At 45.1% G+C, this 12,416-nt stretch overlaps 1 protein-coding gene and 1 long non-coding RNA gene across 2 annotated transcripts in view; one reads left to right on the forward strand and one right to left on the reverse strand.

Moving 5' to 3' along the window:
- Window positions 1-1,489: 1,489 nt before the first annotated feature.
- Gadd45a (growth arrest and DNA damage inducible alpha) lies at window positions 1,490-3,753 on the reverse strand. Its single transcript, XM_006988844.3, has 4 exons — window positions 3,612-3,753; window positions 3,412-3,513; window positions 3,062-3,299; window positions 1,490-2,165 (listed from the first exon to the last, which is right to left on the reverse strand). The coding sequence occupies exons 1-4, from the start codon at window positions 3,653-3,655 to the stop codon at window positions 2,052-2,054; spliced, it is 498 nt and encodes a 165-aa protein (XP_006988906.1). The 5' UTR covers window positions 3,656-3,753; the 3' UTR covers window positions 1,490-2,051.
- LOC121828008 (uncharacterized) overlaps window positions 3,634-12,416 on the forward strand; it is an 85,006-nt gene continuing 76,223 nt past the window's right edge. The window contains exon 1 of the long non-coding RNA XR_013049890.1: window positions 3,634-3,772. This is a non-coding gene — a long non-coding RNA (uncharacterized LOC121828008). The remainder of the gene's footprint in view (window positions 3,773-12,416) is intronic.

Below are 12,416 nucleotides of genomic sequence, written 5' to 3' on the forward strand. Positions count from 1 at the left end.
AGATACTAGTTCTTCTTCCCAAGAGATTACAAAGCTATAAAAGGTACCTCTGTAGGATGGGTAATGTGATCTTTATTTTACAGATAAAGAAATCAGGATGGAGGAGGCCTAATGGAGACGTGGCTGTCATCAATGCTCTTTCCAGCAAACTGATGCTTTTCTCCATTCATCCTACTTGGTTTAACTTACTCATCTTATTTCATGAAATGAAACAGTTGTGAAAACAGATTGAAGGATCCTTTAGTGGGAAGGTAAAGGTCTCGCTTCAAAGTCACGGCCCTCAAATCTTCTGCTAATATAAAAAGCAAATGTTACTACTCCCGTTGTTTAGGATTACACACTGGCTTAAAGCAAAGGGAGACGAAATAAGGCCTAGACACCCACATTTCTAGGAGTAGAAAAGCAGAGGGTTCATAAGCCTCTGGGATATGCAAAAGCTTAAGGGTTTTGTTATTTTTTTCTGCTCTACCTCCCATTGCCACAGGAAGGGTGGCAAACGGTAGGGGACCCAAGGAGCTTCTCTGGAGCTTCTGTGAGAGCTGGAACCTTGAGACCACAGCTTTGTTGGGCCTTGTCTTCAGCATGCACCTTTGCTTCCTTTGGCTCTGCCTGCACAGGAGCTCTAACTGCATGCTGCAGTTAATCATCAGGTGCAGTTCTGAGCAGACACAGAAAGGCGTCTACTGCAGCCTTTCTTTCAGCTTCCTGCTCTGCCATTTCTTCCACCTCACCTAACCAGATCCCTCACAGCCCTAGTGGAAAAACAGCTGAAGGCACCATGCCCTAGGAAGAACCTCAGGGCGTCACCAAACTTGTCTTTTGTCATGTTCTACACAAATGCATTGCCTTACACTAGTCCCTACTAGTACAGCTAGCCATTCACACAATTAACTATCCCTTACAGCCCCATGGTATCCTCCTACAGCACTGGCCATAGTGCAGACTGAAGGCCTCTGCAGACTGTGGCCAATTTACAGAGGGAAGCCCAAATACATAAGGATGCTGCAAGAATGCCTGCCAAGAGTCTGAACCTACCCCCACCTACTCTTTCCAAGCCTCTCTCCCTTATCTTTGGGCACCAGAGGCACTTTGCCGAGTCAGCCTCTATGCAGGCTGTGATCTTTCAGGCCTCCACACCTTTGCACAAACTGCCGCAGCTGTTAGCAATATCCCTTTCCTCCCTCTGGCTAGAGAAATGAAGCTCACTTAGGACCCTAATAAAATGATTTCTCCTTCACAAAAGCTTCACACATCTTTCAAGCAGCCGTGGTTGCCCTCCTCTCTGCTTCCACATTCAGCATCATTTTTTTTTTATAGTATTAAAATAGCTAATTGTAGTTATTCAGACTTCACAAGGGGAAGCTCTAAACATTCCTTTTCCCCTTACCCAAGCCATTTTTTTTTTCTGCCTGGTGTAAAGCAAGGCTTCAATACAATGTCTGTTAATAGAGTCAGTGTTGTAAAACACAAACCACACATTGAGAAATGATGCAATTATTCCATACCAGTTTATTTTAGATATTGTGCTTCAAAAACTTCATCATAAATAACCTTTCATGTCATAAAATAACTTAGTACGATTTATAATAAAACTTCTGAGAATTTAACATCTCATCAAAATACATTAACCTGTGGCTTTAAAATACAATTAATCCTTTTCACTTTGCTTTTACTTGAGGGCATAAAGACCGGAAAAACAAAACAAAAAACCCAAACTATTGCTACACATTTAAGGTTCCAACAAAGCGATATTTGGCTTATTTCAATGTAACTCGGCCATCCAAAATTAATAGTTTTGTTTCTTGCACAGTTCTTTGTAGTTTTTGTCTCTTTTGACTTAGATTTCTGTTTCCACACAGCTTCCTTCTTTATTTTCACCTCTCTCCATGGGCAGAGTCACCTCCTAGCCCCCATGTAGTTGAACTCACTCAGCCCCTCGACAACAGTTTCTGTAATCCTTGCATCAGCGTAGGGAGTAACTGCCTGAGTAACTACAAAGGTATTTCAAAACTTCAGTGCAATTTGGTTCAGTTATTTCCATTCAGATGCCATCACCGTTCGGGGAGATTAATCACTGGAACCCACTGATCCATGTAGCGACTTTCCCGGCAAAAGCAAATAAGTTGACTTAAGGCAGGATCCTTCCATTGTGATGAATGTGGGTTCTGAGAACAAATTTAGAAAAATTACTTCCCCTTAAAATGATCAGCATATGCTACCAATGGTACTACTTTTTTAAAGGGCCACAACCTGAACATTCTGTTAAACAGCATCTGGCAAAGTCTAAACACCTGTAATGCACACGGAGCCACACAAGAGCTTTGCAATTATCTGTACCATCGTGCATGAGGTTATCATTCATAAGTCCGCCCTACCAAGCGTGTACCCTAGTGGGGTCATAAGCAAAATAGTTCTGAAAAACATTCTGTGCGCACAACGGATGTGCGAGCTGCAGGGCAGGCAGCTAACGCCAGTTCTTATCTTCCCTGACGATGCATGGCACTTTTTCACTGGCAGCAAAAGTAATCAGGCTGCCACTTCCCTACACCAGTCAAAACAGAGGAGGGGCAAAAACAAAAAACAAGACCAAGACGGCACATTTCTCTCTGAAAATACTATCCATCCATCAGAGACTTTTAAAAGGGGTGGGTGGGTGGAGAGGGCCCATCTAAAACAAACCCAAATGTGCAGAGAAAAGAATTCCACTCTCTACACTTCAGAGTATCTCCAGGGAATTAATAAGGCTCTGTCTCCTACACTATTTCTATCTTTAGCTTTGACAGCAAATGAAGAATGAAGCTGACTTCTTAATGAAGGGTGAGCCGGGAATTTATTTGGCTTTATCTAATCTGTCCTGCTCAGAGAATTAGTCACGCGAGGTAGTGCAGAGGTAGGCAGGGGTGGCTGGGCAGCCTGCTGACTCACAGGGATACCTTCTGCCGCTGGAGGCCACCCACGAGCTTAGACACGCTCGGTACCATCAGAACCCCCGCGAGATCAGCGTCCAGCGCGGCCGAGGTCCACCCCAGCAGATTCCGGGCTGCAACCCCGGGTCCCTTACCGTCACCAGCACGCAGTGCAGGTCAGGGGGCTGCGCGGCGCCCCCGCTCTCCGCCGGGCCCGCGTCGGTCTCCAGCAGCAGCAGCTCAGCTAGCCGGCCGGGGTTGCTGACCCGCAGGATGTTGATGTCGTTCTCGCAGCAGAACGCCTGGATGAGGGTGAAATGGATCTGCAGAGCCACGTCCCTGTCGTCGTCCTCGTCCGCAGCCAGCAGGCACAGCACCACGTTGTCGGGGTCACTGCGGACAGCACGGGCAGCGGTGAGTGCACACGCTCCCGGGGAGCACGGGGTAGAGACAGGCAGGCAGGCAGGAGGGCAGGCGGGAGGCGGGGGCGGCCGGGGCCACTTACACATTGAGCAGTTTGGCGGCCTCGTACACGCCGACGGTGATGGTGCGCTGACTCCGCGCCTTGCTGAGCACTTCCTCCAGGGCATCTCCCACCGTGTCCATCCTGCGGACGGGCCGGGCGAGAGCGGGTCAGCCGGGGTTCCCCGGGGTGGCGGGAGGGGCAGCGGCCACCCGAGATCGCAGGCACATCATCACACTTACCTTTCGGTCTTCTGCTCTGCAGCCGAGAATTCCTCCAAAGTCATATTGCAAGTGCGAGTCCCTTCACGCGGCGCGCGGGCTGCTCCTGCCCCCCCCGACACACAGTGCGCGGCGCCCGCTCAGCGCTCGCTCCCACCCGCCCGCCGGTCGCCGAAGTCTCGGTTAGTGACGACGGCTTAGCTGCCTCCGGGCCACTGGAGGACAAAGGGCCCGATTCCCGAGTTATGGGGGCCAGCCCTCAGCCAACCACGGCCGGCCTCATTTGCATGCAGCGCAGCCATTGGCGCATGCAAATGAGCAGACTTTGACCCTCCCACCCTAGCTCCACCAAGGCAGCCGAGCGGAAGGGGGCGGAGCTACGCGGGAGGCTAAGCGCCCCCCCCCCCCCCCATGAGAGTGGTGCAGAAACCGGGTTGGTGGGGTCCCGAGCCAGCTCTAAGGAGTTGGTGGAGCCATCTGGTGCCGAGGGCTTTGCAGTGGTTCAAGTGTCCTCAGCTCGAACTGAAAACAGCCTACCAGTTGTTTTTCTTTGTTGTGGACATCTTTGGATGGTCGTTTCGTGTCGTTTGTGTTAAGGGGCTGCTTTTAAAACTTGTTTCCAGGGCTAATGCACCCCGGTCCAGCCGTTATTAGTAAGCAGATTACATTTGCAAAGTGTCCAAATGTACCAGGGAAAGCGTGCTTCGGACGTGTTGTTTACATGTAAGTGTCAGGTAGTGCAGCTTATTCATAGTAGTATTCTTTTGGTGCCCTGATGGCTGGCTTGATTTATTTTTGGTTGGTTGCAAGAATTTGAAGCTCCAAAGAGAAAAACGAGCACATTGGTGTGTGGTGATGGCATAGTACCAAGCTGGAATCTTTTCCACAAAAAGCTGGAAAAATTTCTGCCCACTCCATGTAAGGTGGGGGGTGCTGGTGATCACATGCCTAGCGAGCCAAATTCACCATTAAAATCTTTCCCGAAAGCACCTTCTGATCAGGTAAGAGCTGAGAGACAAATTACAGTACTCGCGGGAACCACAGTCTAAATTCAAAGTGCTTGTGCCATTGCCATTGCCTGAGCTTCCCCTCACAGGCAGAAGAGTATGACACTGCCTTCCACTGCCTATGATCTCACCCTGAGTTATTGATGCTGAATCATAAAGCTGTAACCGTAGAACATTTTAGCCATGTGCTAAAATTTCACCTTTGCGATAATGGCAACTTGTAGGTGGGAGGCAAACCTTCATAACTGCAAGCAGGAGTCACACATTAAAAAACAATGTTTAATGCAGACTTTTACTGAGTAGTTCAAAAGTCCCTTTGTTTTATGAGCTTATTGGATAAATACAAAAGCATTGCCTGACCCTACCAAGGTAACCAAAAGTGGCGGAATTGCCTCCCATGTGCTTGCATTCATAACAATGTTTATATCGAGGTCACTGGGCAGCTTACAGTCACAGAAGTCAATTTTACAGCGGCACATGTGAGTTTAGTATCCTTAAGTTTTTATTCTTGTGGACAAGATATTTTCCAGTTTTCTTGATCTTAACATAATGGAAAAGTGGTAGGTTGGTTTTCTAGTTCACTTATTGGAGATAAGAGTTTTCCATTCAATCCCTAAGGGCTTCATCACCGAGAGACAATGTTGAGTAAAGGAATGAGTGTCAATGTATGGCTCACCCTAGGGTGTTTGTGTACCTCATAGCTGTGCCTTAACTGTACATGGGATGTGCTTGTTAAAGAGTTTCTCAATGTTGGGCCTGGGAGTCCAGCTCAGTGGTCGAGCAGTTGCCTAGCATGCTCCAGTCCCAGGCCCGAAATTTGATCCCTGGCCCTTGCAAAACAGCAACAGGGACAAAATTTCAACATTGAAGTTTAAGCTTCTATTGTGATGGTTAACAGTGATTGACACCTTAATGGGGATCGAGAATAATCACTAATGTAAGCCTCTGGGCATGTCTGTGGTGGATTCTGTAGATTAGGTTAGTTGAAGTGGGAAAACCCACTCTTCAAGGGACACCCTTCCCCACTGCATGTAAAGAGGAAAGCTGGCTGAGCATGGGCATTCTTGGCTCACGCCTGACTGGGGATGCCAGGTGAAGAGCCACTGCCAGCTCTTGCTGTCAAGCCTTCGATGCACTGTCCCCTGGGACTATGATTTTGTTCCAGCAACAAGTATCTAACACAGGAGAGCACTCAAGCATTTTTCAGGTTTGTGAAACTAAAATTACACAAAATGACCTGAGTCATCCTTTGGAGATAGGTGAACTGTGTTTCCTAGAACTCCAGGCTTCTACCCATTAGAGATTTCTTAGAAGTTCTCTGGAAGGAATTGTGATCGTAAGCTGACAGAGAAATTAGAGGACCATGTGACAGCAGAGACTATGACTTCATCAGCATGGTGTCTTCAACACCCAGCACAAGTCCTACATTCAATAGTAGAGTGGGTGTCATGAGTTGAAAAGAATTGTAAAATTAACCAGCACCTCACAATCCCTCAGTTCTTGCATGAATTCTCAGATAATCCACCTTTAACATTACTTCAAAAATACAAACTCTGAACAATTCCTGGTCTTTGACCTACAAAGACCTAATGATCTAATTGTTACACACATTGTATTAGTCGGGGTTCTAGAAGTAGTACAACTTCTAAAATGAATGAATGTGTGTGTATACACATATATATGTTGGGTCCAGGGTCTCACAATAATGGAGGACAGACCACCAAAGTCTATTAAGCCAGAAGCAAACTTTATTCCAGAAAAAAAAAAAAAAATGAAACACCACGGAGTATAAAAGTGTTGCTGGAGGGCTTCTCTCCAGGTTCCCCAAGCCCTGCAGTCCCACAATCCACTTATAAAATAAGCACTCAGACGCTTATATCACTTATAAACTGTATGGCCATGGCAGGCTTCTTGCTAACTGTTCTTTTATCTTAAATTAACCCATTTCTATAAATCTATACCTTGCCACGTGGCCGGTGGCTTACTGGCGTCTTTACATGCTGCTTGTCCTGGCGGTGGCTGCAGTGTCCCTCCCCTCAGCCTTCCGCTTCCCAGAATTCTCCTCTCTCCTTGTTCCACCTACTTCCTGCCTGGCAACCTATTTCTTGCCTGGTCACTGGCCATCAGTGTTTTATTTATATAGAATGATATCCACAGCACAAAAGTTTATCAACTATCTGAGACCACAGTCAGTGTTTGAATTCTGAGGCTGTGGCAATGGAGGTGGGTACTGGTCCGCTTTTGTAGTATCAGACACAGGGTGCATGCTAGGAGTCACTTAGAAGCATCAGGCATGGGATGCATGCTGGGAGTCACATAGAAGCATCAGGCATGGGATGCATGCTGGGAGTCACATAGAAGCATCAGGCATGGGATGCATGTTGGGAGTCACATAGAAGCATCAGGCATGGGATGCATGCTGGGAGTCACATAGAAGCATCAGGCTTGGCATGCATGCTAGGAGTCACATAGAAACAACTATTAAAAGTTAACTTTGGTCCGGGCAGTTGTTGGCTATAAGGGGGCTAAAAGTTAACCCCTAGCTGTTGACAGAGGAGCTGGCTGTAAAGCAGAGAACCATTGTTAGCAGTTAACCTGTAGAGCTGATGACTGTCAGTTTTCATCTCTTAAGCTTATAATTTATATTTCTGTATTCCTGGACCCTTTATATATAAAGGGGATTTATTAGAATGACTTACAAGCAGGTTATGGTCCGTCTAGTCCAACAATGTTATGAACAGAAAGCCCAAGAATACAGAAGTTGCTCAGTCCACAAGGCTGGATGTCTCAGCTGGTCTTCAGTAGATGCTAGAGTCCCAAAGAAGTAGGTTCTAATGCCAGTGAAGGAATGGACTTGCTAAGAAGGCTCGAGCAAGCAGGCAGAGAACAAAAGCTTCCTTCTTCCATGTCCTTATATAGACTTCCAGCACAGGGTGTGGCCCAGATTCAAGGTGTGTCTTCCTGCCTCCAGACCTACATTAAAGGTGTGTGTCTTGCACTTCAAGATCCAGATTAAAGGCATGTGTCTTCCTGCCTCAGGATGTGAATTAGAAGTGGATCGTCTTACTTCAAATTAAGAGAAAAAAAAATCCCTCACTGGTATGCCTTCCATTTTTGAAGTTTAGATGATTCCACCAGATGTAGTCAAGTTGACAACCAAGAATAGGCATCACACCCATGCTTTAACTGGATTTTGAGACAAAATCGTATTCACTGTCATCAGCCAGCTATGCTGAAAGTCCTATAACTTTCTCATACGAGTGGAAGTTGTGGCACAGTAGAACTGTGGACTGTTTTCATCAGTTCAGGTAAAACGGAGCACAACAGTGCCCCAATAAAGACAGTTAAGTTGCAAATGTGTATAAAATAGTAAAATATGGTATTAATCTCTCACAAGCTGTTGTTTAGCCTTATAAGCAAGGCATTTTATCCAAGTCTTGAAGGAGTCTTCTGGTATTCAAAAATAATCATGTCATACTCTCTGACTCAGACAAGCTTGTGTCATACTGCCTCATTGCTGAGTCTACCTAGAATGTTTCATCAGTGATTGTCTTCTGTGATTGTTATGGTTGGAAATAGGAACTGCATTCAGCTTCCCTGCTAGACTGCAGTTGTATAGTAGTGACCTGGATTATAGGGATAGATGTTATAATGACTCCAATATGTGAAGTTATTGAATTGGTTAGGGTTTCTTTTGCTGTGGTAAAACACCACGACTGAAAGCAACTTGGGAAGGAAAGGGCTTACTTGGTTTACACATCCTGAATCACAGGCCATTGAGGGAAACCAAGGCAGAAACTCAAACCAGGCAGGAGCCTTGAGGCAGGAGCTGATGCAGAGGCCATGGAGGAGTGCTGCTTACTGGCTTGCTCCCCATGACTTACTCAGCCTGTTTTCTTATAGAACCCAGGACCAGCCCAGGGGTGGCACCACTTACAATGGGCTGCGCCCTCCCAAGTAAATCACTAATTTTAAAAATGCCTTGCCTACAGCTCAATCTCATGGGAGCATTTTTTCAATTAAGGTTCCCCCCTCTCATATGACACTATCTTGTGTCAAGTTAACATAAAACTAGCCAACACAGTTACTATTTTGTTTGTTTGTGACAGGGCCTCAAGCTTTCAATCCTCCTAGCTCAGCCTCCTGAGTGCTGGAATTATAGGTATGCACCATCACACCCTCTTAATGTTATTTTTAGACTACTCCAGGTAGTCCCAGGTATTGAACTAGAGAGGACTAGAATGACATTTTAATTATACTTATAAAAATTCTAAATGGTTGTATCTGGAAGTTATGAGAAAATATATACTAGAGAATTATTAAATTATTTTGCTGTTTTGCATATTAAAATTTATTGTGACACCATCCTCATTCTTATCATACATGCATTCCTATTACTGGTTCCATAGTATGGAATTATATAATTTTTCCTTCTTTCAAAAAGTAACCAATGCTACTGAAAGAAAAGTGCTTGTGATTTCAGTGTGAGGCAGGTCACTGCCCACTGCCTAAAACTGAAAATTATAAGTTATAAAGTCATAAGGCTTCAACTTTTTGTTGCTCTTGTTTATCTGCCTGGGATTGATAAGGTTGCTTTTTTCAAAGCAAGCCTGTGGGTTTAGTACCATTTTTCTTAAAGAAGATTATTTGGACAAGATTGACTGTCACCCAAGAATGTATCTTTTCTTAGGATCAGTATTTCCATTTGAATTTGTTGTAGCTTAGATATGAAAAGTGACACCCCCCCACACACACACCCCAAAGCTCAGGCATCGAAGGCATGGTCTGAAGTTGTGGTGCTACTTTAGAAGGTGGCAGAAACGTTAGGAGCTGGGACCTAGCTGAAGAAGCAGGTAACTAGGGACATGCTTCCGAAGAACAGACCTAGTTCCCGGTGTCTTCCTCTCTCTTGCCTGCTTTCTACCAGGAGGTAGCAGCCTCTGCCTCAAGTTCCCATGCTATGATGGCCTCATAACTGGCCATGGTCAACAAAGCCTTTGAAACTCTGAGCTATAACAAGTCTTCCCATCCTTGTTTATGTCGGGTATTTTGTTTTCTTTACAGCAATGAGAAGTGTGTCTAAAATAGAATGTAACTTGAAGGTTTAGTTTCTTGGACCATCACAGTGATGGGGAAAAGTCCAAGATGACCATGACGATTTCAACCGTCCCTCGAGTGTGAGCAAAACCTGTGACTTGCTTTAACTGATAAAATATGACAATAGGGTTTTACATTCCATTGCCAAGAGAAAAGGACTTTGTAGGTGTAATTAAGGTCCCTAATCAGTTGACTCTGGATGAAAGAAAAGGAAATTCTCCTGAACAGCCCTGGCAGACAGGTAAGGTGTGTGGGTGCATGTTCATGTGTTTGTACATGTGTGTGCCTGCCTATGTTGTGTTCAGGGAACAACCCTGGGAGCCAGATGCCCTTTTTTTTTTTTTTTAATTGTCTCCTTGGCCCAGAGCTGACTAGGTAGGGGAGAATGGCAAGTCACAGGAACCTGACTGGTTCTTCCTTCCTCCCCTGTGCTGAGATTATTATGCATACACCACTGTACTCATTTACTTATGTACTTATGTGGGTCCTAGAAGGCCAAACTCAGGTTCTCATGCTTGCACCAGAAGGACTTTACCAATGAAGCTGTCTCTCTGACCCTTCCCTAAAGGGAGACTGAATATCCTTTTCCGTGGCTGACTTGACAGAAGCAAACTACAGTAACAAGGAAATTAATTGTTCTAACAGCTTGTGAAGCTTAGAAACAGATCCTTCCCCATCAAGCTTCTAGATTGGAATGTAGCCTGATCAACACTGATTTAAGCATGCTGTGACTCAGAAAGGGAGAGCCAGTGATCTGTGTGGCTAGACTACTAGTAGTACTACTACATACTGTTATTATTAATCTATTAATTAAATTTGTTTTAGACAGTTTCACACACACACACACACACACACACACACACACACGAAATACATATTGGACACTCTCATCCCCCACTTCCTAACCACCGCATCAACACCTATTGTGGAATATTATTTTAAGATGTGTGACATTTGTTTATACTGTGGAATATTTGTTTAATGATGCAAAGATGTGTTGCATTCTTTTATGTTGCATTTGTTTAACTCTGCAAAGCTGTTTTATTTTGCCTGCCTAAAACACCTGATTGGTCTAATAAAGAGCTGAACGGTCAATAGCTAGACAGGAGAGAGAAATAGTTGAGGCTTCCAGGCAGAGAGAAAAAATAGAAGGAGAGAGAAGAGAGAAGAAAGAGGGGTGAGAAAAGGAGAAGAAAAGGAGGACACCAGGGGCTAGCCACCCAGCTGCATAACCAGCCACAAAGTAAGAAGGAAAGAAAGGAATATAGAATAGAGAAAGGTAAAAGCCCAGAGTCAAAAGGTAGATGAGATAATTTAAGTTAAGAAAAGCTGGCTAGAAACAAGCCAAGCTAAGGCCAGGCATTTGTAAGTAAGAATAAGTCTCTGTGTATTTATTTGGGAGCTGGGTGGCAGGCTCCTGAAGAGCAAAGAGTTAAAAAACAAAAAACAAAACAAAACAAAAAAACTACAAACACCCTTCCCACAAATTCCTGTCTTGCATTCATGGCTATTTACTTTGTTTTGTAACCCACTGAGGAGATTAACCAAGGCTGTGACCTTGACTTTGAAGGTTAGTGGTCTCAGCAGTGGGTACACGACTGAAAACAGTGGGTCCCCATTTCCCAGAGTCCACCAATAGCTAGTCGTTCAGAGACAAAGGTGGGGACCAGGGAGCCCCCCCCCCATTCCCTGTTCTTTGACTTACTGTTGCTAGAGCTGATCTTATATGGGTCCAAGGCAGGTAACTGTAGTTGTTGTAATTGCAATAGTTGTACTGAATCTAAAGAATGGTGTTTCATAGCCTTTACCCTATCTCCTGGCTCTTACTTACTTCCCACCCCCTCTTCTGCAATACTCCTGGGACTTAGAGGAGGTGGTGTACCTGTCTTGCTTCGGGCTGGACCCATAACCATTGCTTATTCTCTGCATCTTGGATAGCCATGAGTGTCTGTACTCATCACTGTCCTTTATGTGGGGAGAGGCTTCCCTCATGGAAGCTTGGAGCCACTCTTGGCTATGGGTGATAAGCAAAGATATTTAAAAGGCAGATCCCTGCTTTGTCCATTTAAACATCAGTAGTAAGTTCCCTGCCTACCTGAGCCTATGAACTCCCAGACCTGAGTTGCTAGCCAGGCTTACAGAGCCAGGAATACGTCACCCTCCCCCACCCCTGGCCCAGCTCCCCCACTTCTTTCCCATGGAGCAGCTGTGCCCAGACTTCTGATGATCAGAAGCTCTGTAATAATAAGTAGATGTTGTTTTCTAACATAGTAATGTGGAGTGGAGGAATGAAGAGATGGCGCTGTGGTCAGGAGACATACTGCTGTGCAGAGCACCCAAGTTTGGTCCCAGCACTGATATCTGACGGCTCACAACTGCCTGTAATTCCAGACCCAGAGGAGTCTGATGCCTCTGGCTTCCTCGGGCACCTGCACTCACATACTCACCCCCCTACCCCCACATACATAATTAAAAATAAAATAGATCTTTTTTAAAAATCCTTATTTTTTTTACACTTATTTGTTTTACTTTGTGTGTATGTATGATGTATGTGGATGATATGTGTGTGTGTATGTGTCTGTGTGTATGTGATGTGTGTGTGTATATTATTTGTATGTGTGATGTTTGTGTGTGTATTCTGTGCATGGATGATATGTGTGTGTATGATGTGTGTGCCTATGTGTGATGTGTGTGTGTGTGGTGTGTGTGCACAACAGGCACA

Source organism: Peromyscus maniculatus, chromosome 3 (assembly GCF_049852395.1).
Source record: "Peromyscus maniculatus bairdii isolate BWxNUB_F1_BW_parent chromosome 3, HU_Pman_BW_mat_3.1, whole genome shotgun sequence".
Taxonomy (NCBI): Eukaryota; Metazoa; Chordata; class Mammalia; order Rodentia; family Cricetidae; genus Peromyscus; species Peromyscus maniculatus.

Coding starts and splice junctions, on each gene's coding strand:
- Gadd45a (XM_006988844.3), bottom strand. CDS start 3,655: ATGACTTTGGAGGAATTCTCGGCTGCAGAGCAGAAGACCGAAAG. Junction 3,300..3,411: donor GCCGCCAAACTGCTCAATGT/GTAAGTGGCCCC, acceptor TGCTGTCCGCAG/TGACCCCGACAACGTGGTGC. Junction 2,166..3,061: donor TGCACTGCGTGCTGGTGACG/GTAAGGGACCCG, acceptor ATTTGTTCTCAG/AACCCACATTCATCACAATG.